Source organism: Micropterus salmoides, unplaced genomic scaffold (assembly GCF_014851395.1).
Source record: "Micropterus salmoides isolate LMB-PRFRI ecotype aquatic unplaced genomic scaffold, ASM1485139v1 Ms_hic_scaffold_17, whole genome shotgun sequence".
Taxonomy (NCBI): Eukaryota; Metazoa; Chordata; class Actinopteri; order Centrarchiformes; family Centrarchidae; genus Micropterus; species Micropterus salmoides.
In genome coordinates, this window is record NW_024040817.1 from 28,308,625 (window position 1) to 28,334,305 (window position 25,681).

Genomic DNA, 25,681 nt, shown 5'->3' on the forward strand with positions numbered 1-25,681 from the left:
GGGGTGAAGCAACAGTGCAGATGTGAAAGATCTTCCCACTCTGACTGCACATTTAACTGAATAAATGTCCCATCTTAACCAGAGAACAGGGTTTTAAAAAACACTTACAGCTGCTTTCCAGCTTTTTTATAATAATCAAAGTTCTTGTGTCCTGGATGAAATGAGTTCACAGTGTACTAGACACCAGAAACTGTGGTCCACTTACAATGACACTAAATTTGGCTCTACTCGTTTTATTTAGAAGTCAGGGTTTCATCAGATGAATCTTACAGGGTTACATTTACATGATATCTGGAAAACTGGCCCCCTTCAAATATATAAAGTGCTGATGGTAGCAACTGCATAATGTTAAATTAGCAAGACACACTAATTTCCACACTGGGCAAATTAAAGCTACAGTTGCATCTAAACAAATAGATGACACTCATTTAAAGGTCTCAGTGGGTAATTTGGATCAGTGACATATTTGTGTGAAATGAATTACTGCTGTGCAAATAGCTATGTCTTGAACAAGTGTAATCTGTGAAATCTGGCTCAGTTGTTAGGCATTTTGAGCAGGAAATTGTCTACAAATCTAAATTCCCCATTTAGCAGAATTTATTTTTGACTCTCAGTGGTTCTGCATTGGGAGGATCTCTAAAAGTGTTACATTCACAACCCCAGTAACTCAATTTCTCTTCATAGTTTTAAATATAGACAAATGGCCCCTGATAAACACACATAGATACTGAGCACAAACGTTTTCACTCTGCCACTCCCCCTCTCATTTATCGCTCTCACAAATATTTACACACTTCCTGTTGCTGTGCACACTCATTTGCTCAATAATTTCATTTCCTTCCTCAGGCCTGTTTTGCCATGTTGCTCTCTTCTCGACATATCATTTTCTACATTTATCACTTTTTTTGTCTTTCTGGTCACTGAATCTACAGTTGCAAATCTCAACATCATTGACTCAACCTGTCATGACATGATGTGTCCAATTTGTTGTTTTGTTTAAAATGAAATCATGAGCATATCACTAAATAGAATTGGATTAAAAGCAAACTGACGAAAAGACTTACCACTGTTGCTGTGTTTTAATTGGTCTTTGATTTTTTGAGAAACTCATAAATTGTTGGAATTTGCACAAAACTGAAATACAAGATCTGCTTTAATGTAGAAGGCCCCTTTGTCAAAATCTAGTTTTAACACCTGTGTTGTTTTTGTTTATATTGTGCTTACAGGGGACACATCCATTCATAAGATATGATAAACTTCACTGATCCCACTCATGGAAATTCAGGTGTCACAGAATTAGAAGCACGAGAACAGATACATAAAAATAAAAAACTAGAATGCTGTATACCTTATAAACATCTACTGTTCACACAAAAGGAGCGATGAAAAACAGAATGTACTAAACAGAATGTACACCTACATAAAAAAAATTATTACGCGTACTGAGACAAAATAGTTACAACACAGGGGGAGGGAGGGGGCCGGTGTCCATTTTTCCCTGGAGCTCCTAACATGGCAATTCAGCCATGTCTTTGGGTGGATCAGTTCAGTACAGGTGTTTGATTTTTTTTCAACTGTTGCTCCTGTAAATCGAGCCTAGATCACTTTACCTTGTTCTCTTTTGCAGTAAGGCCACTGCACTTTTCAGCAGGATTCCCGTAATCCATGTTCAGTAACTCTCCATAATATCCACAGAGGGGCAGTGTTTCCCTTTGTTACCATGCTGGTCATAGCAGATAGCACTTCTTTCAGAGAAATGTTATTTGTAAACACATTTCACACTAATTTACTGTGTTTTTTCCCTGTTTATAGATGATGAGTCTTAAACATATGGCACACCCTGATAGAAAGCATTAAAGTACACCAAAGCTAAGGCAAATGTGGGCCCCCCACTGCACCCATATTCCTCCCACTCTCTGTGCATGGTCTATGTACCCACCTATATTTTGCCCAGAGCCCCAGACACCAACCATTGTTATATAATAATATACTGGCCCCGGTTGGGAGCTGTGTGTTTAACTTAGTGGTAAATTGATTGAACATACATTTATTTTGGAATGTGCAAACATTTGTCACAATATTAACTGAAATAATAATGTTTAACTAATTGCCACACAGTGTTCCCAGGACCCTTGGGTCCTCTGAAGGTCAAGGGCCCTAGGACAGTTTCCCCCTTTGTAAGGGTTAAGGGTATTTCATTGTCATTGTTACATTTAAAACTATCCCTCAAGGGAGCAGTGGGCAGCCACTGTGCCGTGCCCAGGGACCAACTCCTGATCTGTGCCAGTGTCTCAGATCAGTTGCACTGGCTGGACAACCTAACATGTCTTTGATGAAACCGGACCACCCGGAGGAAACCCACGCAGACACAGCAAACTCCACATGGAAAGGCCGAACACCACGCTGCTTTGTCCAGTTGGGAATCATGCCTTGCACAACATTAACTCTGGTTTATGCTGTAAAGACCCCCCTCTTCTCCGCAGGGATGTTATATTTGAAGTTTAGAGTACTGCTGAACAGAAAATCGATAACAAATGACACTGAATAAATGGATTGATTAGTTTTGAGAGTTGTATTTGGCTGCGCTTTTTACTTACATGACATTTCGCAAGGTTTTTATTCGCATTTATTGAAAAGCGCCTGATGTCTTAGGAGCTTTTAAAGTGACATAGTTTTATGTAGGGAAGTGGTGTGTAGCTTAAAACTACTGCTGAGAGAGAATTTTTTTGTGTCTTTAATTGGGGGCCTTTTTTTACCAGACAAATTGCTACATTTTACCTTCATTACTCTTTCATACAACCTTTCCGATAAATTCCCATTCTCAAATGGGTTTCTAAAAGTATAGAATTGGACTTTTTTTTTTCTTAGTTAGTTGGGTACTCACAGTCCAGAGAGCGGAACTGGATACTAGCAGACATCTGACATTTTACTTTCAAACCTTTGGCTGAAAAGGATAACATAGTCATCGAGTTACGGTCCCTAAAGCAGCACATCTTCTGGCCTAATTGGGTTGGATGCCTCAGCCAGATATTGTGGTGGCATTTTGCCTGAGAATTCCCTCAGCTCCCCGATGATGAGCCCAGTGTGCCTTCGTTTATCAATGTCTGCCTGCTTTTGCTGAGTAGTTTGTTTTTGGCCTTCGCACAATATATCACCTGTCACATCTAATGGGACCCAGTATGGAGTACACAGGGCCCCAGCAGATCCCTTGGGTTCATCTTTGTTTCCATTTCCACCATTGCCATAGATAACTCCTTCAATAGCTGCAGCCCTCCACCTCTGCTGTGCTGGAGAGCTCTCGCTGTGCTGCCACAAAATCAGGCTTTTTGCAGTACAATGGATGGAAGTCACAATAAAACACTTATGATTGAATTTGAATAATAACAATAGGCATTTATGGTTGACAAATTATTAAAGACTTCAACTATAAGTATTTGGTTGAGTGTTCCCCAAAGGTGCTTAATGGACATAATAGTACAACCACAGGTGGTGTGCTATGCTCAAACAAATAACTTTCTGTCACAAGTGGACATGAAATGATTTGGCCCCGGGACTGGGGAAATTGTTCAATTGTTGGGTGGAAAAGTATTGACATTATCCTCTGCAATGGGATTGTTTTATTACTATTGGTATATGTAGCCTAGTTGGTATGTTAGTTTAGTATTATTTTACTATTTAACATGATACTATCATATTATCATTCTCAAATGTATTGGATTGTTTTGTGCTCCTATCAATGTCAGTATATATATATATATATATATATATATATATATATATATATATATATATATATATATATATATATATATATATATATAGGGTTGGACCACCTCTTGCCGACAGAACTGCCTTAATTCTTTGTGGCATACTTTCAACAAGGTGTTGGAAAAATTCCTCAGAGACTTTGGTACATATTGACATATTTGTCAGCTGCACATCCATGATACGAATCTTTCATTCCACCACATCCCAAAGGTGCTCTATTATTGGATTGATATCTGACAAAGTTCAACGTGTTGCGCATTCAGACATGGTATTCTGCATACCTTGGTTGCAACGAGTGGTTTTTTGAGTTACTGTTGCCTTTCTGTCATCTCTGCCCATTTTCAACCAACTGCCGCTCCCTGGATATTTTCTCTTTTTTTCTCTGTAAACCCTAGAGATGGTTGTGCGGGAAAATCCCAGTAGATCAGCAGTCTTCTGAAACACCAAAACCATCAACCATGCCACATTCAAAGTCACTTCCCATAGGAAAGCAAAATCCAAGATGAGATCTCATAGTTGTTTCCTTCTTTTCTCCTAGACACAAATGAGCTGCTTTTAATACCAAAGTGAGACCAAAGGCCTTTTCTCCTACTCCTCAAATTCATCTCAGGAGAAACAACCATATAAAATCTCATTTATGTCTGACTCTGATCAAAACAAGAGATCTCTAACTGATCTTAAATAAGTCTAATTGAAGTCTCCTGAACATTGGACCATGAGATCAGAGAAAGAGCTCAAAGAAAACTCAGCTATGACTCCTGGGATCTCATGATTCTTCTCAAATATGTCTCAGTTTTCTCATATTGGCCTCAGGAACTCATCTCTGTCTTACTCTGATCAAAAGATGAGCTCTCTACAGTATCTTAAATAAGTGTCATTTCAGTCCAGAATGTGCATCAGAAAAAAAGCTCCAAGATATTTCTCAGTTTTGTCTTAGTGACCCCACTTAGGGCTTATTTTACTTTCATCAAATGTTGAGGTTGAGTATTTTCTTTTTATGGGGGTTTGTACTTTCACTCCCCTTAATTTCAAATCCTTATTGTATTTATTGTTAATTATCTATTAGAAGTTACTGAGAAAAATAAAATACATTTTGACATTGAAAATAATGCACTTCCAAATGTAATGTTTTCCAGTTTGTTAAGGTAGTCACAGCCAGCATAACTGGAACACCAATACTTTAACATGATGTTTAGAGATTAATTCATTAAGGACCGAATGCACGCAAGAACTGAGATACAACATGTATTCTGTATGTTTACAGAATGAGCACTTTTACTTTTGATAATTAAGTACATTCATTATGGAATACTTTCATACCTTTTTCTTGAGTCGAATTTTGAGGACTTTAATTGTGGTATTTCTCTTCTTTTGAGTAAAGGGAAATTGTACTATATTTAAAGACAATCAGTCCTTTGAGCAGTGTTGTTGCCCTTTGAACAGCAGGACCGGGGTTAAAATCCAGCTCAGGGCAAGCCTCCAGCAAGGTACTCTAATGCAATACAATCATACTCACAAACATCTCCCCAGTGCTCCTAACTGCTTTTTAGGAGCAATATAAGCAAGACATTAACAAACTCAAAAAGATACAATGATGAGATCTCATCTGTTACTTCCATTTGTAATCTCAATTCAATATCCATTTGTCTTACCTGAGTCTCAAAAAGTCAATCTCTCTTCATGCTCCTAGGTGGGTTTTAGGAGCAACAATTTAGGTTGGAATGATCTCAAAAAGATATACAATTGAGATCTTTGAGCTTTCTCCAGAGTTAAAAAAAAAAAGAAAAGTCTTCTCTGAGCAAAATATTTTTCCTCTGGGTTAAATACCCTTTGTTCCCCATTCTGCTGCTCGGTTTGAATCTCAGCAAGTTGTCTTGACCACATCTACATGCCTAAATGCATTTTGCTACTGGAGTTTATTAGGCAAACATTTTTCTTCATTGTTGATTAGCCCAGGTTATTCTTGAAACATGCAATATATTCATATTTGCAGCCATCAGTTTCAACATTTCATTGTTTTTGAATACCATATTATCCAACTATAGCTTAGTTACTTTGGAGAAAGGTGGTTACATCCGGTGTCAAGTGAACTACTTGAAGTGTAAAAGATATTTTTGCTCTTAGGGTTAAGAGTTAAAATAACTGTCTTGTCAGACTAAAGTTTACTACACTGATCTATTCATCTTCCTCGCTCGCATTGATACCGGAAGGTGCTGCTGCTGTCAAGACAGACGACAAGAATAAACTTTAGACTCTACCTTTCAAAGTAAAACCTACATTGAACTACCACATGTGTTGCTAATTATACAACGCTCGATTTTTCTGCTATGGTTTGCCCCAGGTGTTAAGGTAATACAGAATATTTCATTTGAATTACAGCGCGTAACCCTCTACTTAGCCATATTTATGACCAAAACGAGCAAGTACTAAATTTTATTTTTAAGCTAAAGTGATTACATTTCCGGGCTTGAGCCGTGTATTTCGGCTTACTTGACGCGGCTGTAAATGGGACAAATGAAGTTCATTTTCCACAGCTGGCGATGGCGGATGTTGTTGTTGATAAAGACACCATGAAGAATTACCACACAGCGTCTGAGAAAATTAACCCAGCGACCAGTCGCTATCCGTACTGTATTGTGTGGACACCTATCCCCGTGTTGTCGTGAGTTATCGCCGTCCACTGTGCCAGTCGGCTTTTGACAGACCTCGGGACAAGAGACGAAGTGACAGCTTTATTAGCTTAGCTAGCTAGCAAACGTACAATACCATCCTGTTGCTGATTTCCTTTTCTAAAATCTGCTATTACTAGCGTGGCTTTGGGGTTAGTAAGACACAGTAAGGATATGTATTCAGAATATTAAAATGTTATGTGTAACGTTATAATTTAAAATAGAAATAGATTTCGGTGCATATATAACGTTAATCAGGCAAAAATTAGTAAACCTATTATGAACACCAAGTAAACAAAAATGTCTTACAACACAAAAAGTGTTTAACATACTGAAAAGTTGAAGGCTAAAGATCTATGTGCTTTAACTGTTAAGTTACCCTGCAGTAAAGTGCACAAATCTTAATTTTTTTTTAGTAATGACACAATTTGTCAAAGATACCTTTTACATATTATTTCAAAACAATTTTCAACTTGCTAAGTATCGAGATCATATAGTTACTTTTAGTGATATTCCTATAACAATGGTTCTCCTAAAGTGAGCGTGTGTGTGTGTGTGTGTGTGTGTGTGTGTGTGTGTGTGTTGATGGGGCCGGCAGCCAGACAATTTCTTTTGAAATTACTACTTTCGCTTTTTATTGTCTGTCACCTCCATTACTTCCTCCAACTACAGTAAGTCTAGTGAGTGCTGTATAGTAGCACATCTCACACAGGCCTTGACTGTCCTGAGTGGACCTGGCCAAAGAAGAGGTTATGTCCACTGATATTTGGGTATGTGTCAGTGTTTCTGAGTTTCTAATGTTAACTTTGCATGTTTTGTTCAGATGGCTGTTTCCATTCATTGGCCACATGGGAATCTGCACTTCCACTGGTGTCATCCGGGACTTTGCAGGACCTTACTTTGTCTCCGTGAGTAATGACTGTAGTCTTGTAACATAAGTCTGTGTTTGAGAGAATGTTTTAGCCTGGATGTGATATTAAGTACAGTACAGTGGCTCTACACTAGCAGTGTGAGCTTCAAGTGTTTTTTTGGAGCTGTCAACAGAAAACATATGTCACCCCTTCAGCTTGAAAGTATACTTTTTGAAAAGTTGGTAACTTGCTCTTTCACAAAGGATGGCACTTACAGTGTCTTGCAGTGTAACTGCCATTGTTTTGCTGGAAAACTGTTTTGCAGTATTACTGCAAAATGAGAGTTTCCAAAACAAACTTGTCAAGCCACTGAATCATCCACTTCTTTTCTCTCCGTTTGTATTTTCAGTATGTTTCAAACACTACATTTTTTTTGCCAGAATATGGCTAAATAAACAACTTTAGTTTTGTTTGTTTCTCAATTGGAACCAGCGTCACTGAATGCAGTTGCGTCAGGCGTTTCATAAATAATGGACACAAACTGCACAGTACGCGTAGATGGAGGTACGGTAACTTTAAAATAATTACAAGAGGTGTTGCTTCAGGTACAAGTGGGATAATGACACATGATCCTGGAAGTCCAGTTTGACTCATAGATCCATGAGACTGAAAGCTTAACAGACACCAAAACTCTGCACAGCTGTGTTCACGTTACTGTTTAATTTACTAGGAAGGTGCGCTTGCATGCGATCGGGGAACGCAGCAGATGATGTATTGCAGTGTTGTACCACAAATTAAGCCCGATTCCCATGGCGGGGCCCTCTCCATTGGCACCCCTGCTGTATCAAAGCAGGGATCCCATTAACATGAGTGAGGGGGATGCATTTTTTTCACACAGTGCTGTTGTCTGTCTGGCCACTGCCTAACAGGTTCTTACACTTTTCAGCTGATTATAATGTAGAAATGGTTCACAAAACCCTACTGTACAACTAAAGTAAATTTCATGAGCCTTTTGGCCTGGAAAGAGTAATACAGTTTTACTCAAATTGTCTGGTAAAAGATGTCAACATTGCTCCTTTTGCTGGGGGAAAAAAACATACCAGAAGTCCAGCGTGGTTTCTTCTGCAAAGAACGCAACTGTTATCCAGAACATTGAGGTCTATCAGCAACAGCACAACCCACAGAGTGAAGCATGATCCCTAAATGCTTGATGTATGAGAACCAAATGTGTGATAGACCACGTTTAGATGTGCTTTACAGAGCCACTTTCAGGCCAGCCTTCCAAAGACAAAACTACTTAACAATTGCTTAAATTGTACACTCAAAGAAGTTAAGGGTAATTTTACACACAATGTTGTGAAGATGCCAAAGTCAAGTCTTTCAAACATATCAGATTATCATAATTTTTTTAGTCTGGACACCGCTTCTGATGAAGATGCATACATTTTGTAGAGGGGCATAGGGTGGCTCAAATTCTGTCAATTGAGTTAGAAAATCTATATGTTGTGGTTAGAAAAAAAGGGGGGGCAGGTAAAGAAACATGAATACAAATGATCACTTAATCTGTTTTGAAATTATAAATAGCAATAAACATTTTATTTTATTTTCAGGAAGACAACATGGCTTTTGGAAGACCAACAAAGTAAGTGAATGACAATGTTAGGGAAGATTACACAGAGATTGTTCAGTGAACATTTTGCTGCAGAGAAATGGTGAGAACCAAATGTTTTTCCCTACTGTCCTATACAACAATCCGGTTTGTTTTTCTCTCTTACTGTAGGTACTGGATGCTTGACGTTAGCAAAGTCTACGCTAGTGGCTCCAATGCCTGGGACACAGCGGTGCACGATGCTTCAGAAGAGTATAAGCACAGGATGGTAAATAAAATAATAAGTATGTATTTTATTTCATTTATAAAAGTGAAAACCCCACTAATGATTTGTGCTCTTGTTTTCTCCCAAGCACAACCTTTGCTGCGACAACTGTCACTCACATGTTGCCATGGCTCTGAATCTGATGCGATATGAAAACAGCACCTCGTGGAACATGGTCAAACTCTGCCTCCTCGCACTGATTCATGGAAAACATGTCAGGTAAAATAGGTCACATGTCCAGTCTTTGGAAAGACTGCTCGCTGGGGTTAGACTGTGATATGTATTACAGAGAACAACAATAACGTTCCAACTGCAGCAGAGATGGTTGAGTAGTGGTGCAAGGTCGTGTGAATCAGACTCTAAACATCAATCTTAAAAATGTTTACAGGTAGCGAGAAGGGATCCCACTGGAATTATACTGTTGATCTCATTGTCAACCAAAACAGGCATGACCCCATACACCTAGTTAAAAATTACATTAACATTAATTTCAAAACATGACAGATGACAGCTTTAATTCTGCAAGTGGTTCCTGTAAAAAAGGAATAACTTAAAATAATTATATTTTTCATGGAGAAACATGTAAGTCTGAATGCTGCGTAGCCTGCCGGAGTCTACAGTCCAGGCAGACAGAACTAGGACACTATATTTTTCATTGTTGTGGATCTAATCTAGCCCAGTGGATTTGAAATGAAATGGTTACTGATAACCACAAGGTTCACGTGCTAAAGGATGTTTGAGGATGTTCATGTCCATAGAAGGTAAACAGTGTGGTAACTGTCTCCCCAATTTTTGGACAATGCAGCCGGAAATGTTCTTGGCTGGTTGAATTGGTTACCTGATCTTAGTCCAACTGAACAGGTGGTCCACCTGCTGAAGCACCTGACACAAGCAAGAAGAGAAAAATGGCTGCTGCACGGGCCTGGCAGAGCATTGTTAGGAAAAGTACCTGCTCATGTCTCTGTGTTGTGGACTTTCACACAGAAAACACCGTCAAAGGAGGCTGAAACCCCGTATCAGCTCGACTCGCCTTTTTTTGGTTTTCCATTGTGGAAAAGTTGTACCTGAGATTCCAAGCAAGCTGAGGCGATACTAAAATGTGACGTGAAAACACAGCAGACTGCTGATTGGTCAGAGAGAATCGTCACTATTCACTGCATCATCATTGCGCGTGCCAGACCGAGGCCAGCAGCAGAAAGTTTTATATATTACAGTTTTCATCACTAAATCTACTTCTGAGAAGTTTTGAGGTGAGAAATCAACTGTGTAGATTTCAAATATTGACAGTTTTACGAAAAGTGATGGTAGAACAAAAATGTGCTTGAAAGTTTTCGGAGTTGAGGAGCCCCGCAACTGGCGGCAGGGGGAAGCCTGCTCACAAGGCCGGGCCAGCCGTCCGCTCACACAGACCGCTGCAGCAACAACAGCAGAGGAAAACGCAGCTGGAAGGTTTTCATACCGCTTATCTGTCTTTTCTGAGGAATGTTGAAACGTTTTAACTTAAATCAAGAGACAGCTGCATGTTGGTCCCTGGTGCGTGTGTCGCATTGAATATTACGTTGCGGCAGTTGCGGCGTCGCAATGACAACCAGCTACATTGAGGGGTACTACCTCTGGGAACTATCTGCAATGGAAAACGGAGCACGGCCAAACTGAGTCGCGTAGAGTCGAAGTGAGTTGAGCTGGTACTGGTAATGGAAAAACGTCAGAGTCAGCACTTCAAACTTGTAGTCATTGTTTGATTTCAAATCTATTGCGCAACACAAACATGAAAAATACCATCTGGCTACACTGTGAAGTAATTTTCTCATGTAGCATAAACTGTATATATAACAGTCTTGAAATAATGAGGATAAGCACGCTGGTACACACAGTGCAGCACAGTTATCCTGGACAGCATGTCATGTAATATTTTGGCTTTGGCACAGAAAATAGGCAATTTGTATCTTCTGACCAGAAATCTCAGCATTTTTTTTCCCCTTAAAGGCCCAAACTAGTGTCTAACTTATAATCTATAGCTGCTTTGTTCAAAGCCACCATAAGAAGTAGGGCTGAAGCTTGTGAATGAGGTTCCTCACTGGGATCCCAGGGGCTCAGGCATGATTTCACTGCCTTGAAACCTGTTGTGTCTCAGGACAAGAGAGAGCGAGAGAGGCCTGATTCTTGGGTGAGTATTAAGAGTGCATATAGGACATTCCTCCAGAAGCCGTTTGAATGCTATCTAAGGAAGGTTATAATCAAGGGCAGCTGGACTAGGTTGAAGATACTCGGGATGTTACTGGGATAGACTGCACATTCCAGTGAGACTCTGTTGATATTTGGAAAGTAAGGAGTTGATTAGACGAGAGAATTTAAACCACTACAGTCACTTCCCACTCTAGCCACTTGTGTACAGGGGCCACTGTATCAGTAGAGTTCAAGCTCAAGTCTTCTACAGACTGCCCGGGACTAAAGAGAAGAGGCGACATGAAGAGATACTTTCAAAGGTCTGTCTAACACTAACAAATCAGGCAAGCATGTCGACCCACATTTTTGCACTAGGAACCTCACTTTCTAGTCGCATTTCAACGTCCACACACTGTCTGGTACATTGATAAAATCATTGTTCACTCTGAATCCTTCACAACAGCTACTTGTTTCGCAGGGCTAAATGGGGTTGCAATAAAAAAGGAAACTGGTTACCGCAAGTGCAGGGTTACTGATGATTCATGCCTTGTCTTCAGCAGAACATTATCAGGACTGTGGGTGGGAAGGAAATCATACATAAATTCGATTACCCCCCCCCACACACACACCTCACCACGTCCATGCTCTTCTCCTCACCTTCATTTTTCACTTTTCTTTCTCTCTTCTACTGTCTGTGGGTGTTCTCTGCCTGATCCAGCTGTGTGGGCTTTCTGAAGACCTGGCTGCCTTTCCTGATGCTGATGGGCATCATCCTTACAGTGGCCCTGGCCCTCAACCTGCGGTGACCTGGGGGGCCGGTTAAGGACACAGTGGAACCCCTGCAGGGTCGGATGTGGGGTTGACCTTTTTAGACAACAAGCGGGGGGCATCACACGGTGTCGAGCGAAAAGTAACGGAGGAGACAAAGACGGCTCGCCTGCAAGAGAAGATCGTTGAACAGGAATGTCCACCGCATGTACGCCAACACATGCTTGGTTTGTGTAAAGCAGGAAGCCTGTTACTGGCTTTGCCCCAGTGGTGGAGCTGGAATGCCCTAATGATGGAAATTAATTTATATTCAGTCATTTATTTTTAAAGAAGTGATTGGACACCCCACCACCACCAAAAACTACCAGAACCGCACAAACACTTACTGGATTAAGATTATTGAAAGCCTAACAGCAGGTTTAAGCCATCGGCACCTGCAAAAGTGTAGAAGTTGTGTATGTAGCTATATTAGTAGCTATAATAGTTGAGTAGAGGTACATACTTTGTAATGCACTGGGAGTGTATTCCCATGATTCAATGCTTCCACAATGCCATTTTTATACTAGGGAGCACAAACATGTTAAATCAATTAGACGCCTTTCTAGGGAATTTATTGCTTCATGCTTGATCTAATGTAGCTCTTCTACAGCACTGCAACTTAAAACCTAAATATGGCAGAGCGGGTTGTATTTCTGTGCATTTTCTTACTTGTATTCAGTCTAACTCCATAGCATATCAAAAAGCCTGCATCTTCTAAAAAGAAAATATTTTCTTAGAGATACGTTGTACGTGCATTACATGCATCACCTCATGGTACTAATTTCGTAGGTTTTACGATAAATGTTTTCATACCTTTGTAACTACAGATCATCAGTGCAATGATTGTAGCAACCTCAACGAATGTGTCTGTGTAAAATACCTAGAGAAGCCAACAGTATAGTAAAGCTCTTTTTGGTTTTCTATACTTCTGCCAAATGTAAGGGAAAGGGAGACCAAGTCAAACTGTGTCCTTAAATATCTAACAGCTCGCTCATTGGTGACGAAAGCCTGTTGATGTCATGAGTTATGAAACCTGGTCTGATCTTTTTTGTTTTAATCTGAGAGACGTTTGACTTGACGGGAAGAAGTTAGTCAGTGCCTAAAAAATATATACCTCTTAGATCCCTTATGTTTTATATTTTCATTTTTAGCGTTACTTTTGCCGCCTTTAAAAAACAAAAAAAAACTTGCATTCCACATGATGGTTGGCACTCAAAATCCGTTGCCATGGCTGTCGTGAGTAGATTCAAATCCCCTCATTGTTTGTAATCAAACAGGAGGAGGGGGAAAAAAAGCGTTGAGCCCTCTCTTTGTCTGCGGTGCTGCCAGAAGCAGCAGGTAGCCAGGATCCTCAGGTTTTTCACACTCACCAACCCCTACTGAATATCCCCACTTTCACCCAGCGTCACTCCTGCTGGTTACCACCTCTGCAGATCAGATTCGAAGGTCATTGTGAAATGTCAGCGCTGTTTCACAAAAGCTTTGATATATGCAGGCCAACATCCTGCAGTAATCCAAAGTAGATGTCATTTCAGTGTGAGCTTGTAAATTAAACTCAATTAGATTTTCTGTGTGAAGGGTTTAACACTAGGGCTACCACTGTGCCACTTTTCTAGACTTGGCTCTCCTCAGTGGGCTTCTGTTAAGAGCAGATATTCTGTGGCCTCTTGAGTGTATTTCACCCATGTTGCCTGTAAATATATGATCACACATTATACTGTACACCAGGTGCTCTTTATGGACTTTGCAAACTTGATCACTCATTCTACAGATTTATCCTTTCAGTAATGTATCTTTTTGTTCTCTCCTCCTCTTCTGCATATCATCTCTGCTCAGCTATGAAGCAGGTTTGTGCCTGAATGTGTGTGTGTGATCCTGCACGCCAACTTGTGTGTATTGCATGCTTGCAAGAATGCAAGTGTTTTAGAAAGAAGTTCATATTTGACTCTTACTGTGGCTTCTCGATTAATAATCGGCTGCATTTCATTGCAGCCAACTGCTTGGTGATTGATTTTCTATATTTATTGCTCCATATCTTTCTCTTAATCTCTTTCAAAAATTTTATGTGATTGCTGGTAAACCTTAGCAAGAATAAATTATACTCTAACAGGCCTGCTTCAGTTAATGTTGTTTTGATGGAATAGCCTGCACTGTGCCGTGTGTAGCTGCAGATTCTGTAGATTAGAGATTCAGAGTCACATTCTGAACTTATTAAAATGAGGAAACGGAAAGAAATGGAGAATCTGCCCTCAATCTGAACAGTTGATGGTGTCGACATAAAAACAACCTTTTTACTGTGACTTTTTTTTTTTTAAAGACATGTCACTAGTAATTAATGTGAAGCGGTATAATCGCCTTTTATTGTAAATACAACTTTATTCCCCGAATACTCAAATTTTTATATTTTTATTATCAGGAAATAAAGATTTAGGACTTTGGGTGGAAGTTATCAGACTGATAGCCCTGCGTTCCAAGGGGTGTGACTAAAAGTGTAAGGTGTTTCAAAAAAGAAATCTGGAAATAATGCTCATTATCAGATTAGAATAACATTTTACATCTGAAAATCTCTGGTTCTCTGGAATTGTGCTAAATGATAGAAAATGGTAGAGAAACTGCATCCGTGGATATGTAACTTGTTGTCTTTAGCGAAACAGCTCATTCATTACATTTCGAGCTGTGAAAGGTAATGAGTGAATGGCCCAACATTGTCATTATTACTGCTTTTACACATAAATATATATGTATGTTTTAGGAAGAGAGAGATAATACACCACTCCCATATTAGAGTGCATGTGCAAGAATGCAATATTGAGTGGAAATCATTTGAATGGTTTTAGATGTGGCCTGCTGCAGTGCCTTGCTGTATCCAAGAGCCAGGTCCAGGAATGTGGAGACCTGTGGTCCTAGCGATTCAGTCCATTGACAAAAGACAGTTGGGATGCTATTATTAGTGCCACTATCCATATATACTTATACCAGTCTGCAATTTCAACCCCCCTTTTGTTTCTCCCAAAAGATCTTTTCTGCTGCAGATCATATAGCCGATGGGGAAATGTAAGACTCCTGTAAGTGACTGTGTCAACTCTGAATGTGTTTATGACTTACAGGTATAATACAAATAAAGATGTCTATTATTGTAGAAATTTGTGGGAGTGTTTTTTTTTTTTTTTAAACTTATTACTACTAATTATTTAATCATGACAACTGTGTTTCAAGGCTGTCAGCAGCAGGGATGGCTCTCTGAACCATGAAAGGGAAAATCACCACAGTGATTCCTGTAAAAATCATTATAAGCTGTCAGAATAAACATTAAGCAAGGGAAGCCATCACAGCTTTGATAGTCTACTATCAAGTGGCTAAAAGTCCCACTCAGTGGCAGTTATCCTGCAGAGCCAGTAAAGGGAATCAAAGGCTTGGAAGTTTGGCCCCCAAACACCCCTCCCCCAGTTTTACCATACCACCTGGGTAGGTGGGAATGACCCGGGACATCAAATTGACCAACTAAATAGTAAGAACATGGCAAAGTCATTGCATTTAACAGCAATTCTCGTAAAATAAACATCCTCTATAAACTCAAATTACAGTAATAAAAGAAGGCAGTGACTGATTCCTGACAAGATGCTGTTATACAGAAAGAAAACATGCTCCAGTGGGACTTTTATTACGGTAAACATGAAGAGAAGGAGAACTGAAAGCCCAAACACGTTCTCCTCCTCATCCATCTCTCCTGCCAGTGGTGTCTACTGGAGGCAGACAGGAAGATCTCGTGGATCCGGACGGGGGTGAGGGCAGGAGAGAAGCCCCTCCCCGCAGATCAACCTACCAGATGATGGTCCTTTTAACTTCATTGTTGCAGAAGAAGCGACGCCCCGCTTTGCAACGGCTAAGGATCAAACACCCTCTTCTGATCAGCACGACCCCCGGTTTTGTTCTCATGGAAATCAGACCCTGCCTCCCGGCCACACTTTCTGCAGAGATGCGAAGCTGAATCGCATTCCCAGCCGGGGCAGCAGATGATAATGATGTCTCGGAGCTGATCGTTTCGGTATCCGTTTTCTGTACGTTTCTTTTCCGTTGTTGCTCGCCACTCTCGGACTTCACACTTCCCTCCCAACATGCTGGATTTGGCACGGCGCATTGTTTTCTGCGCGCTGCTCGGCTCCGTTTACGCGTCGTGCCCTCAGCACTGCGAGTGCTCAGAGGCGGCTCACACCGTGAAGTGCGTCTCCAGAGATCTGCGGAGTATCCCGACTGGGATCCCCGGATACACCAGGAACCTGTTCATAACTGGGAATCAAATCGGTCGTATCGGTCCGGAGTGCTTTAAAGGACTGGATAATGTGACCAACCTGTCTCTGAGCAATAACAGGTAAGACTCCCCCGGTGACTTCTGTGCCTTTTTGTAATTATTGTAATGTAACCAAAGTAGTTCCTCTCAATAGCAGAACACTGTTTTTTTAGTCATCAGTTGGTCCTCATTGCTCTTGAAATATAGCTAAGCTAAGCAGATTTGATGAATTTGGTTGTATGACACTGAGAGGGGGGGGGGGGGGGGTGTAGGCTTTCAAGGTGTATTCAATTGACAACCATATTCTATTTTAGTTTAGTTTAGATCCAAAATAAATCAGAAGCATGCACTCTTTTTTCACTTCCTTACTCTTGTTTGTGATTTGAAAGTGAGAATGATATCTGATGGATCTCCTCAAATCCAGAATTTACGAGGTGGAATCCCATACCTTTGCCGGACTCCGCAGCCTTCGCTCTCTGGATCTGAGCAACAACCAGCTGGCGGTCATTCACCCCGAGGCCTTCACAGTGCAGAACCAGTCTCTGCGGGAACTCAACCTGAGCCGAGCCCTCTACAACCACTCGTCAGTGATGGACTTGGCCACCTCTCTCCGCTGGAGCTCCCTGGGGACCCTGAAGGGACTGGACCTTTCTGACAACAGCCTGATCTTTTTGCCCTCGCGGATCTTCTCCCACCTAACCAGCCTGCGGCGGCTCCATCTTTCCAACAACTCCCTGGTGGCCATCCACAATTCTACCTTCTCGGGTTTGGAGCACCTGGAGGAGCTTGACCTGACCCTCAACGCCTTCAAGACGGTCCCAGAGGAGGGCCTGCGAGAGCTGGACTCCCTGCCCAGCGCTTCTCTTCTGCTGGGGGAAAACCCGTTCACATGCAAGTGTGGAATCGAACCTTTTGCCCTGTGGCTCAACAGATCACAGGGACGCATTAGAGACGCTGAGGGCCTTGTGTGCTCCTTCCCAGCCAGGATGAGAAACACATCCCTGCTTGCTGTGGGCACGTTGACGCTGGGGTGCCACCAGAGGAATGCAGGGGCTGACCTTGCTCTGCAGACCTCTTACGTCTTCTTGGGTATAGTCCTTGGCTTCGTAGGCCTCATCTTCCTTTTTGTACTTTATCTCAACCGCAGGGGGATCAAGAAGCGGGTCTATGACATGCGTGACGCCTGCAGGGAGGTGTGGGAGGGCTACCACTATCGCTTCGAGATCGACTCTGGTCCCAGGTTATCACAGGTCTCCACGAGCGCTGACATGTGAGAGGACAATCACCCCTGGTGTATTTTCTAATGAAGCACACTCTTTTCTAATGCATTTATCAGTAGCGAAATGTAAAAACTGTACAGATTTGTCTGTAAATATATACATATAATAGTGCTAATAATGCCTTGTTGATGAAAGCATGCACTGCCTATCTTTCCTCATTACACCACCAGTACTCTCTTTTAAGCGTATCTTAGATTCGTTGTGAACTTTGTTGAGTCAACTGAACATGAATGTTGTATAGGGAGTTCAGTGATTGGCATTTCTTATGTCCTTGCATGCTCCACACAAAAACAGTGGGCTGAAGGAACCTTTTAGTTCCTTGAAAAGAGATCTGGGGACTTAAAAGTCCTTCTGGTCAAAAAGCGGCTAAAAGCAACAGCAAGTGCCTGAAGTCAGCTATGTATTGTTTTCAAATCAATAGTGATCTGAACTGAACTCACCCTCTGCATGGCACATTTCATTAATGATTCTGCATCAGATCTTGTCTTCATGTTTAGCTTGTGATAAAGCAACAGAAACTACAAAAACAAACCTCTGGGACTTTAAAGCACAACTGCAAATTCATCTTTGAACCATTTCAAGCCCTTTGGTCTCTCTGTCCTTCAGCCCCAGGGTGCCAGAGAGGAATTAAGCCTCCAAAGCTCTCCTAGAGTCACCACTCTGCTCCTCTTTGGCTGTTGGATTGGAAGGGGGAGGGGAGGGGAGGGGAGGGGAGGGGGGACAATTCAGTGCAGACTAGCGGAAATCTCCTAGCCCCCTCATTTTTTTTTTTCATGAAACGCTGCTTTGTTTCAACTCCTTGAGTTTTATTGTCAAAATGATGAGAACCAGTCCCGAGCTGAGGCTGCTGAAAGCAATCTCCCTCCCTACTTAAAGACAACAGCCGCTCTGAAGGCTCTTTGAAGGAAGAGATTGGCTCGCCACGTTTTTCTGTTTAGGGGATTTTTTCCAATGATAACATACAGATGATTCTGAAACACCAGCTACATTGTTTCATTTAGCAGTTTGCACTGACCAGTTAAGGAGTGAGCAAAGAAAGAAGAGGATGTACTTAACCCTTTGGTGTTACAATATGTGTCAAGATAAGAAAAGTTTCCTTTTAGTGGAACTTGTTTTCTGAGAGCAATTCCATAAATAATACTGAAATCAAGTGGTGTATGTCAGAACATTTATTTCTCAGTCAAATCCCAAGCCTTAGATTTTACATGCATGTTTAAATTGAATCAAAGTACCTTACTGCGCATGTATCCCAAAGACAACATGTTAGTCTTCTCAAATGTCATGTTCCTCAAAAGTGTTTTTCTCTGTGGCCTTTCGATGCCACAAAGTGAGACAAACACAGACAGAAAAAGGGGGTGGCAAGCTGCTATTATTCAAAGTGTTTATTGCTCTAATTGCTAGCTATCAAGGTATTAGAATGCCTGGAGTTAGCTCAAACAGCCTCCCATTGTTAGAAGCCAAAGCAGCATCTTCATCCTATCAAGATGTTCTCCAAACCCCTCTGCTAGCGATCCAGAAATGTTTATAACATGGAGTCATTTACTGCATGTGAAATGGCTAAATAAAGCTTTAGAATGTCACAATCTCTGTGTACTCATTAAGTGTTAATCTAATCTTCAGCAGAAATGAATGTGTTCATAATCTTTGGGCTAAACTCTTGGTATCATCTCTCTGCGCTGCATTTACTCGCTGAGGAGAAAACAATTGAGGCTGTGCGCTGACACAAAGGGTGACTCGGATGGCGAGACGCCTGAAACAAGCTTTGTTTTCCAGCGGAAAAAGATGCCTTGTGATACTCATTCTCTTTCTGTTTTCACAGACGGCCATTATGCTGCCGCGTAATAGGATTCGGTCATGATGACAAAGTTGAGCACTCTGATCCAGCTATTGTTGAAGTGTCATCATTCTTAATAATTGGCCTGTGGGAGAAAAACCCGGGAGCTTTCATTTGCTATTACACCAAGTGTCACAACCGGGGCATTAAGCTGGCCACAGGTCATTGGTGTCACTTGGCGGGGCAGAAAGAGAAAGATTACTCCCTGCGCGTCATGACTTCCGTTTTCACTCATTAAAGTGCGGATTAGGAGCCATGCCTTTTCTTTTTTGTCTTTTTATGAGTCTGGTTGTTTAAAAAAAAAGGTCTGTTTGCGATAGGCTATGCAAGATTGTCTCAGCAGGAATGCATTGAAAAGAGACATTCTCCATTACTCACAGTGCAAAAGAGAGGCTTGTTAAAAGCAGAAACATTGCTCCAATTACAGAGTTCTTTCAGACTGTATGTTGCATATATCTGATTAAAAGATCACATCTTTATTTCCACTTTGCTTGCCTTGTCTTGTATTTCCACAAGCCGTCTGTTACACCACTGTGGTTTCTTTTGAGGAAGCAGTTTAAAAAAACTTTAACAGCTTTATGTTGCTGTGTATGCAGCATATGGTTCTTGCTATTGCAAAAGGCTAAATACACATTTAAAGTATTTCTTTCTGTTTCAAGAATGTTTCTCTGGAGCACAGCAGGCCTTTTATTTTATACGCCTCCTGTCTCCGAGAACATCTTGGCACCATTACATGGGCTTAATGGTCATGATAGGGAATATGCCTTAAAAGTGAAGACCACATCTGTGAGGAATTGAACATGTTGAAAAGAGACCACAACAGTCAGCAGCATGACGACAGAGACAAAGTGGCATCTACCCCCCTCCACTGGCATGGTTTGACACATGTCAGCGTTTACATTTGCCATCACCAAATACTTGCACAGTCATCTGATATGTTCTGCTTCACATTTGGTTTCCCACTTACACAACCAAACCATGCACGGGACAGTGAAACAAAGTCTAGTGTCCCTTCTCTTCCTTTTTCTTTTTTTAATTTTTAAAGAACATCTTTGTGATGTGAGATCAATGAATTCATTCGCCCAGCTTCCTGTGTGTCGCCTATCCATCATTTCCAACAAGTCTGGTCAGTGAAGATGGAGACTAAAACACAGAGGTGGTTCCAGAGGGGTTTTGCCCATTGTTCTGCTGCTCACTTGATATTGAATTGATTGTGTTTGCCAGAGGATGCAAGCAAAGAGGAATTGGTGCAGCTGGCCCAGCTACCCATTAAAGCTAACTGGCTCCCCCATTTATCACTTTCATAAAGGCTGGAGCTGACAAGCAGTTAAACACACATATAGCATACAGTACATGCACACACACCTAAATTGTATAATTTTTTTAAAACTGTATTCAGATAGTCTCTCTTCTATATATCTAAATATCCACCTGAAATCAGTATACTTATTAGGTCAAAATTGTAATTACCCAAAAATAATCCCATGGGACCTTATTTCCAAAAAAGTATGGTAGCCTAGTCAACGGCTAGAGACTACTTACTTTTTAAAAATCTCGTTTGAACTGTACCCTGAATTACACTATGCTGTTTTTCAGTAATATTTATTTTTTTATTATGCAAAACCGCTCAGCGAACTTTGTCTCTCCTCTGGCCAAATATACATCACCAACATGTTAATACAAATGTATCTCACCTGATATGTTTAATCCAAATACTCGAGACACATTGAAATCTGATTGCTCAGACCATGGTCTATTGCCACATTCTTTCAGCAGTGTGTAGCCTATAGAATGTGTCCTGGGCAAGTGGCTAGCTTCAGGGCCATAGACATAAGAAATGGACGTAGTTATAGTGACGTCACCCGCTGGTTTGTGGACTGCGATTTTGAAGGACGAGTCTGGCTGATGGGGCGCCGGGCGCCGCCATGTTGATTTTTCGCCGTCGATTTGACGCCGAAGTATAAATTGCACTTTAGCTAGGTGCATCTGTAATTCACGTTAACTGTCATTTTAACAGGGCTGACAACTTTGTCCAGCGAACACCAGGCTTAAAACTAAATGTACTCACCAGAGAAAGTGAACAGCCAACTCCTAATAAGCTTTTTCAACGGCGCTGGTTAAATTTACACAGTGCCGTGGTTAGGAGTCACTCTAGCCTGATTGACAGGTCGCCATGGTAAGGACTTGTCAATCATAGATAATCCCGCCCTGAAGCATACTCTGCTTTATGGTCTATTTTCCTCTAAATGGGACCATAATTTACTGAGTGAACATCATGTTGTATTGAAGAAGACTTGAAACTAGCGATTGAGACCATGAACTCATTATGAAAGTGTTTACTGAGGTAATTATTCAGCTGAGAAGTAGGGTCATTTTACCATTATTTCTAATGGGGCCAGACTTCTTTTTGCAACCAGAAGAGCTGCCCGCTGCTGGCCGTTAAATAGAATGCAGGTTTCAGGGACTTCTGCGTTCGCATCAGATCGCTGACCGGAAGCTTCCCGCTTGTCCAGGGCTGAAAACTAAAGCCAATCTGGAAGTGCCAAAAACTGCATTTTCTCGAATGGCCACGTCAGGCTGGCTCCAGAAGTGAGCTGTCTGCTGTCTGCCAGCCGTCACGTCAGCTAATTTAAGTCACTGAACTTGACCTCGCAGCCTCGCTTGTGCCTTTTGGAGATTTGTTAATGCAAATATCGGATGAATAATATGGCTTGCTGTGTGGTTAATTGTACTAACTCTAACGAAATTCTATATTCAATAATTAGCAGGTATCAGTGTCTGCCCTCACCGTACATGGCTTGTTTGCTTAGCTCGGTTACAAGCTGATTAGCCAGCTTCAGTTGTAACTGAGCAGGACAGGAGAAAAGTGTTGAAAGGGAGAGAGTTAAGGTGAGTGTGCTGTTCTGTGGGGAGCGGCGCTTTTCTGGCTGCATGTATTTTCATCTTTCTCTCATGTGGAACGTGTGACGGCCCCTGCTTACTCTGCTTGTGTCTTTGCTTTGAGGTGCCAGAGGAGCTGATTGCAGTATCCAACCAGATGTGGATCGCCTTGGCCCCGTGCTCTACAGCAGCGGCCCCCAAACATTTCACTTCTACATATTGACCGGGTTGCTGCAACCCAGCCAATATTACTGAAGGTGCAATAAAGATCAAAATATGATCTGTTTCTATGATGACAATCAGCGCAGAGTCCGTGTTACACCAGTGAACATGCCCGAAGTCACCGCTACGGGGTTTCACTCAACGACATGAAAGTGACAGCTTTTAAATCAATCGCTCTCCACTTACCCACTCACTGCGCTCAAACACAGCATGCATCTTCTTTTTTCACTGCAACTCTGCATCGCGATGTAATGTTAGATATTTTTTACTTTAAAAAGTAACAGTGGCAGTAAAACTTTTTGTCAGACTGGTTAAACTTTGCAATGCGGAGCAGGGATGGGTTGGAGGGTGGGAGTGTAGGGATGAGGAGGAGCAGAGGTGGTAACGGTGTATAGCAACAGATGTTATTTTTACATTCACCGTGACTGCCAGGGCTTATGTTTAGGCATAACAAATTGGGTCCTAAAGGCCAAATTCAAAATCTGTGACACTGCCAAGCAGTTCACTGCATTTGTATGTGGTCCTTAAGGCAATTAGCTACTGTACTTACAAACATATAATTTCCCCTAGGGAGCTGGAGGAAGCTGGTGCAGGTCCACCTTCATCATGTTGACCAGCTTGATGCTTCTGTCATCCACCACAGTGGACGATGAGGACATCTGGTGCTGCTCTTCCTTACAGGGGGTGGGACAAGAAGGGGAAAATGTTTTTCCAACGCAGTCCATCCCAGCCAAACAGATATCCGGCACACTGAGGTTGCTTCCCAAGGTTTCTGTAGCTCTCTGGGCACCCCACCAGACTGTGACGCTGGAAGGAAAAGAAATGAGTGTAATAAATGTTTCAGGTATTGAAAAGTTAACTATAAAGGGTGGCTCAGTTTTTATGTTGACAATAGTATCATGTCACATCTGTGGGAGAAAATGGAGTTTGTATTTTCATTGTCAGCTGTCTAAAGTCAATTACAGTTAATGCCGTTTGGCTGTAACCTCAACAAGAACCAATCACTGAAATCTAAAAAAAATCTAAATTGAGGTTAATTGATTTGCTTTAAATTGTTCTTTAGACTTTAGACGAAGTAAACGCTACGCTGATTACACGGTCACGGGCCACATATCTGCAAGTCTCAACAAAATCCAGTGTTGAAAATGATCACAATTGTATTTTTAAGAAGCTATTTACATCTTGTGTAGTATAATCTCAACAACAGATCCTGAAATGTGTCATTACAGTTTAAATTTCATCTGACAAAAAGTGTGGAGAAGTTTAATAAAACTCAAGATACAAATGGATTTGATTTGCCTGTAATTGTATAATCTTTCAGTCCCACTTGGGTTTGAGTTTGTACAACATGTGTGTGTTCACATGTCATATTTGGATTCTTTATGCTCTTGAAATTTAAACAAAAACCTCTTGGTGCATGACCGCAATGGATCCCCAGACCCGTGGAAAATGAGAAACAAATGCTCTCAACAAAGTCCTCTCTAGTATGAAAGAAAGGCTCATGTAAAACACTCCACCGCAACAATGCAGCTTCCCTCTGAAGTCTTCATGACTGTCTCCATTGATCTCTGAATTGACTACAACTGTAAACGGAGCAACAGCACGGCTGTGTCAGGCTTTATAGCCCCTCCCCCCTGATTTCCCCTACTCTGGGCCTCAGAGCTGAGAGTGTCCTAAATCCTTGTTGTGGGCTCCGCTGTCCTCCAGCTGGCCACGAATCAGTCTCTCGATCCATGCGGCTTGTCAGAAGTTTGTTGTTGCTGTGGTTGTTTATAGGAGGATGAGGTTAGGGAGTTTTCAATTATAAAGACACATTTCCAAGTGTCCCATCCTGCCTCATTCTCTCAAACTCTGACTGAGACCCCAAAGCTGATGCTGACTTCACGCACTCGGTAACACAACACAGTATGAAGATGAATGATTCAATATGACTCATTAAAGAGTCTCTCTGGTCCGCTCAGATAAAAAGGAATAAGGCTGGTGTTGCTGGCTGATTACAAAGGGCCGTGACCCGTTTAAAAGAAAGGACAAGACACTCACAACTCCTGCACTACTTCATCATCTGCTTCATGCGTCTATGAGTTGGGTTGGAATTAAGCTGATACAATAGTCTGGCACTTGGGATCAAATGCGCCTTCGGTAGACTCAAAAGAATTCATCCACAATGACTTAATGTATTGCTATGTCCCCCCCCCCCACTTTCCAGTTACAGTAGTAGACATTTTATGAGAATAAAGCTGCAGTAATCAGTATTTTTGTATGTACAATTGATCGAATGCGTGTCAAAGTGAATGGACACTATTTTCCAAATGTCTTACTTTTAATGTGAAGATGAAAATCAAATTATCATCACTGTCTTGTTGCTTTCTCCAAGACACAAATTCAATGCACTGCAGAAGTTTTCCTGGGTGTATGCATGTATGTATATATGAATATAAATGACTGTATATAGTTTTATTTATTTTATATATTTACCGTATTCTAATATGCATTTAATTATCTGTTAAGTTCTATTTGTGTAGCATGAAGGGACTACAAACTTTCATTTTGCTGTACCACCTTGTAGTGTATAATGATAAACTACCTGAATGTGAAAATTGTTGCCCGCAGTAATGAACCCACGAAGAACTATCGACCAACTCTGCAGTTGCCCCTTAGTAACACAGAGTATTTTAACATCTTTCAGCTAATTGTTTTCTGGCCTGCAAATAGACTACTTTGGTATAGACTCGTCACTCTCATTAACTCTGTTAAATCTGTTTTCAGCAAAATAAATTCACTGTACGCCAAATTGCAGATAGTCAGCTGGCGACTAGCTTTTGAATGTATTGGACTGACAAATTTCAGGGGGATCGAAACATGATAACAAATAAGTGCTAATGTCGCTCTGTTGTCTCTGGATGTTCAAACAGCTATAAATGCTAGCCAAAATGATTAGCTTGATAAAGATAATCTATTAACATATCTGTCAAAGCATTCTTACTTCACAGCATTTTTCCTCACCTGCCTAAAACTTTTGCAAAGTACTGCATGTTATCAAAA

At 41.2% G+C, this 25,681-nt stretch overlaps 2 protein-coding genes across 3 annotated transcripts; both read left to right on the forward strand.

The window, feature by feature from the left end:
- The first annotated feature begins 6,264 nt into the window (after positions 1-6,264).
- tmem222b (transmembrane protein 222b) lies at positions 6,265-15,278 on the forward strand. The gene is made up of 6 exons (XM_038725160.1): positions 6,265-6,430; positions 7,261-7,345; positions 8,899-8,930; positions 9,069-9,165; positions 9,251-9,381; positions 12,047-15,278. Exons 1-6 carry the CDS (start codon positions 6,309-6,311, stop codon positions 12,132-12,134), a joined length of 555 nt encoding a protein of 184 aa, XP_038581088.1. The 5' UTR covers positions 6,265-6,308; the 3' UTR covers positions 12,135-15,278.
- Positions 15,279-15,539: 261 nt separating this feature from the next.
- On the forward strand, positions 15,540-23,928 carry tpbga (trophoblast glycoprotein a). 2 transcript variants are annotated; one of them, XM_038725455.1, is made up of 3 exons: positions 15,540-16,504; positions 16,848-17,693; positions 23,210-23,928. In XM_038725455.1, the coding sequence occupies exons 1-3, from the start codon at positions 16,251-16,253 to the stop codon at positions 23,250-23,252; spliced, it is 1,143 nt and encodes a 380-aa protein (XP_038581383.1). In that variant the 5' UTR covers positions 15,540-16,250; the 3' UTR covers positions 23,253-23,928. The 2 variants fall into 2 exon arrangements, with proteins under 2 accessions (XP_038581383.1, XP_038581384.1); XM_038725456.1 differs by lacking the exon at positions 23,210-23,928 and having other exon boundaries at positions 15,600-16,504; positions 16,848-20,022.
- The last annotated feature ends 1,753 nt before the right edge of the window (positions 23,929-25,681 follow it).

Coding starts and splice junctions, on each gene's coding strand:
- tmem222b (XM_038725160.1), top strand. CDS start 6,309: ATGGCGGATGTTGTTGTTGATAAAGACACCATGAAGAATTACCACACA. Junction 7,346..8,898: donor CAGGACCTTACTTTGTCTCC/GTGAGTAATGAC, acceptor TTTTATTTTCAG/GAAGACAACATGGCTTTTGG. Junction 8,931..9,068: donor GCTTTTGGAAGACCAACAAA/GTAAGTGAATGA, acceptor CTCTTACTGTAG/GTACTGGATGCTTGACGTTA.
- tpbga (XM_038725455.1), top strand. CDS start 16,251: ATGCTGGATTTGGCACGGCGCATTGTTTTCTGCGCGCTGCTCGGCTCC. Junction 16,505..16,847: donor CTGTCTCTGAGCAATAACAG/GTAAGACTCCCC, acceptor CCTCAAATCCAG/AATTTACGAGGTGGAATCCC. Junction 17,694..23,209: donor GTCTCCACGAGCGCTGACAT/GTGAGAGGACAA, acceptor AATTTCCCCTAG/GGAGCTGGAGGAAGCTGGTG.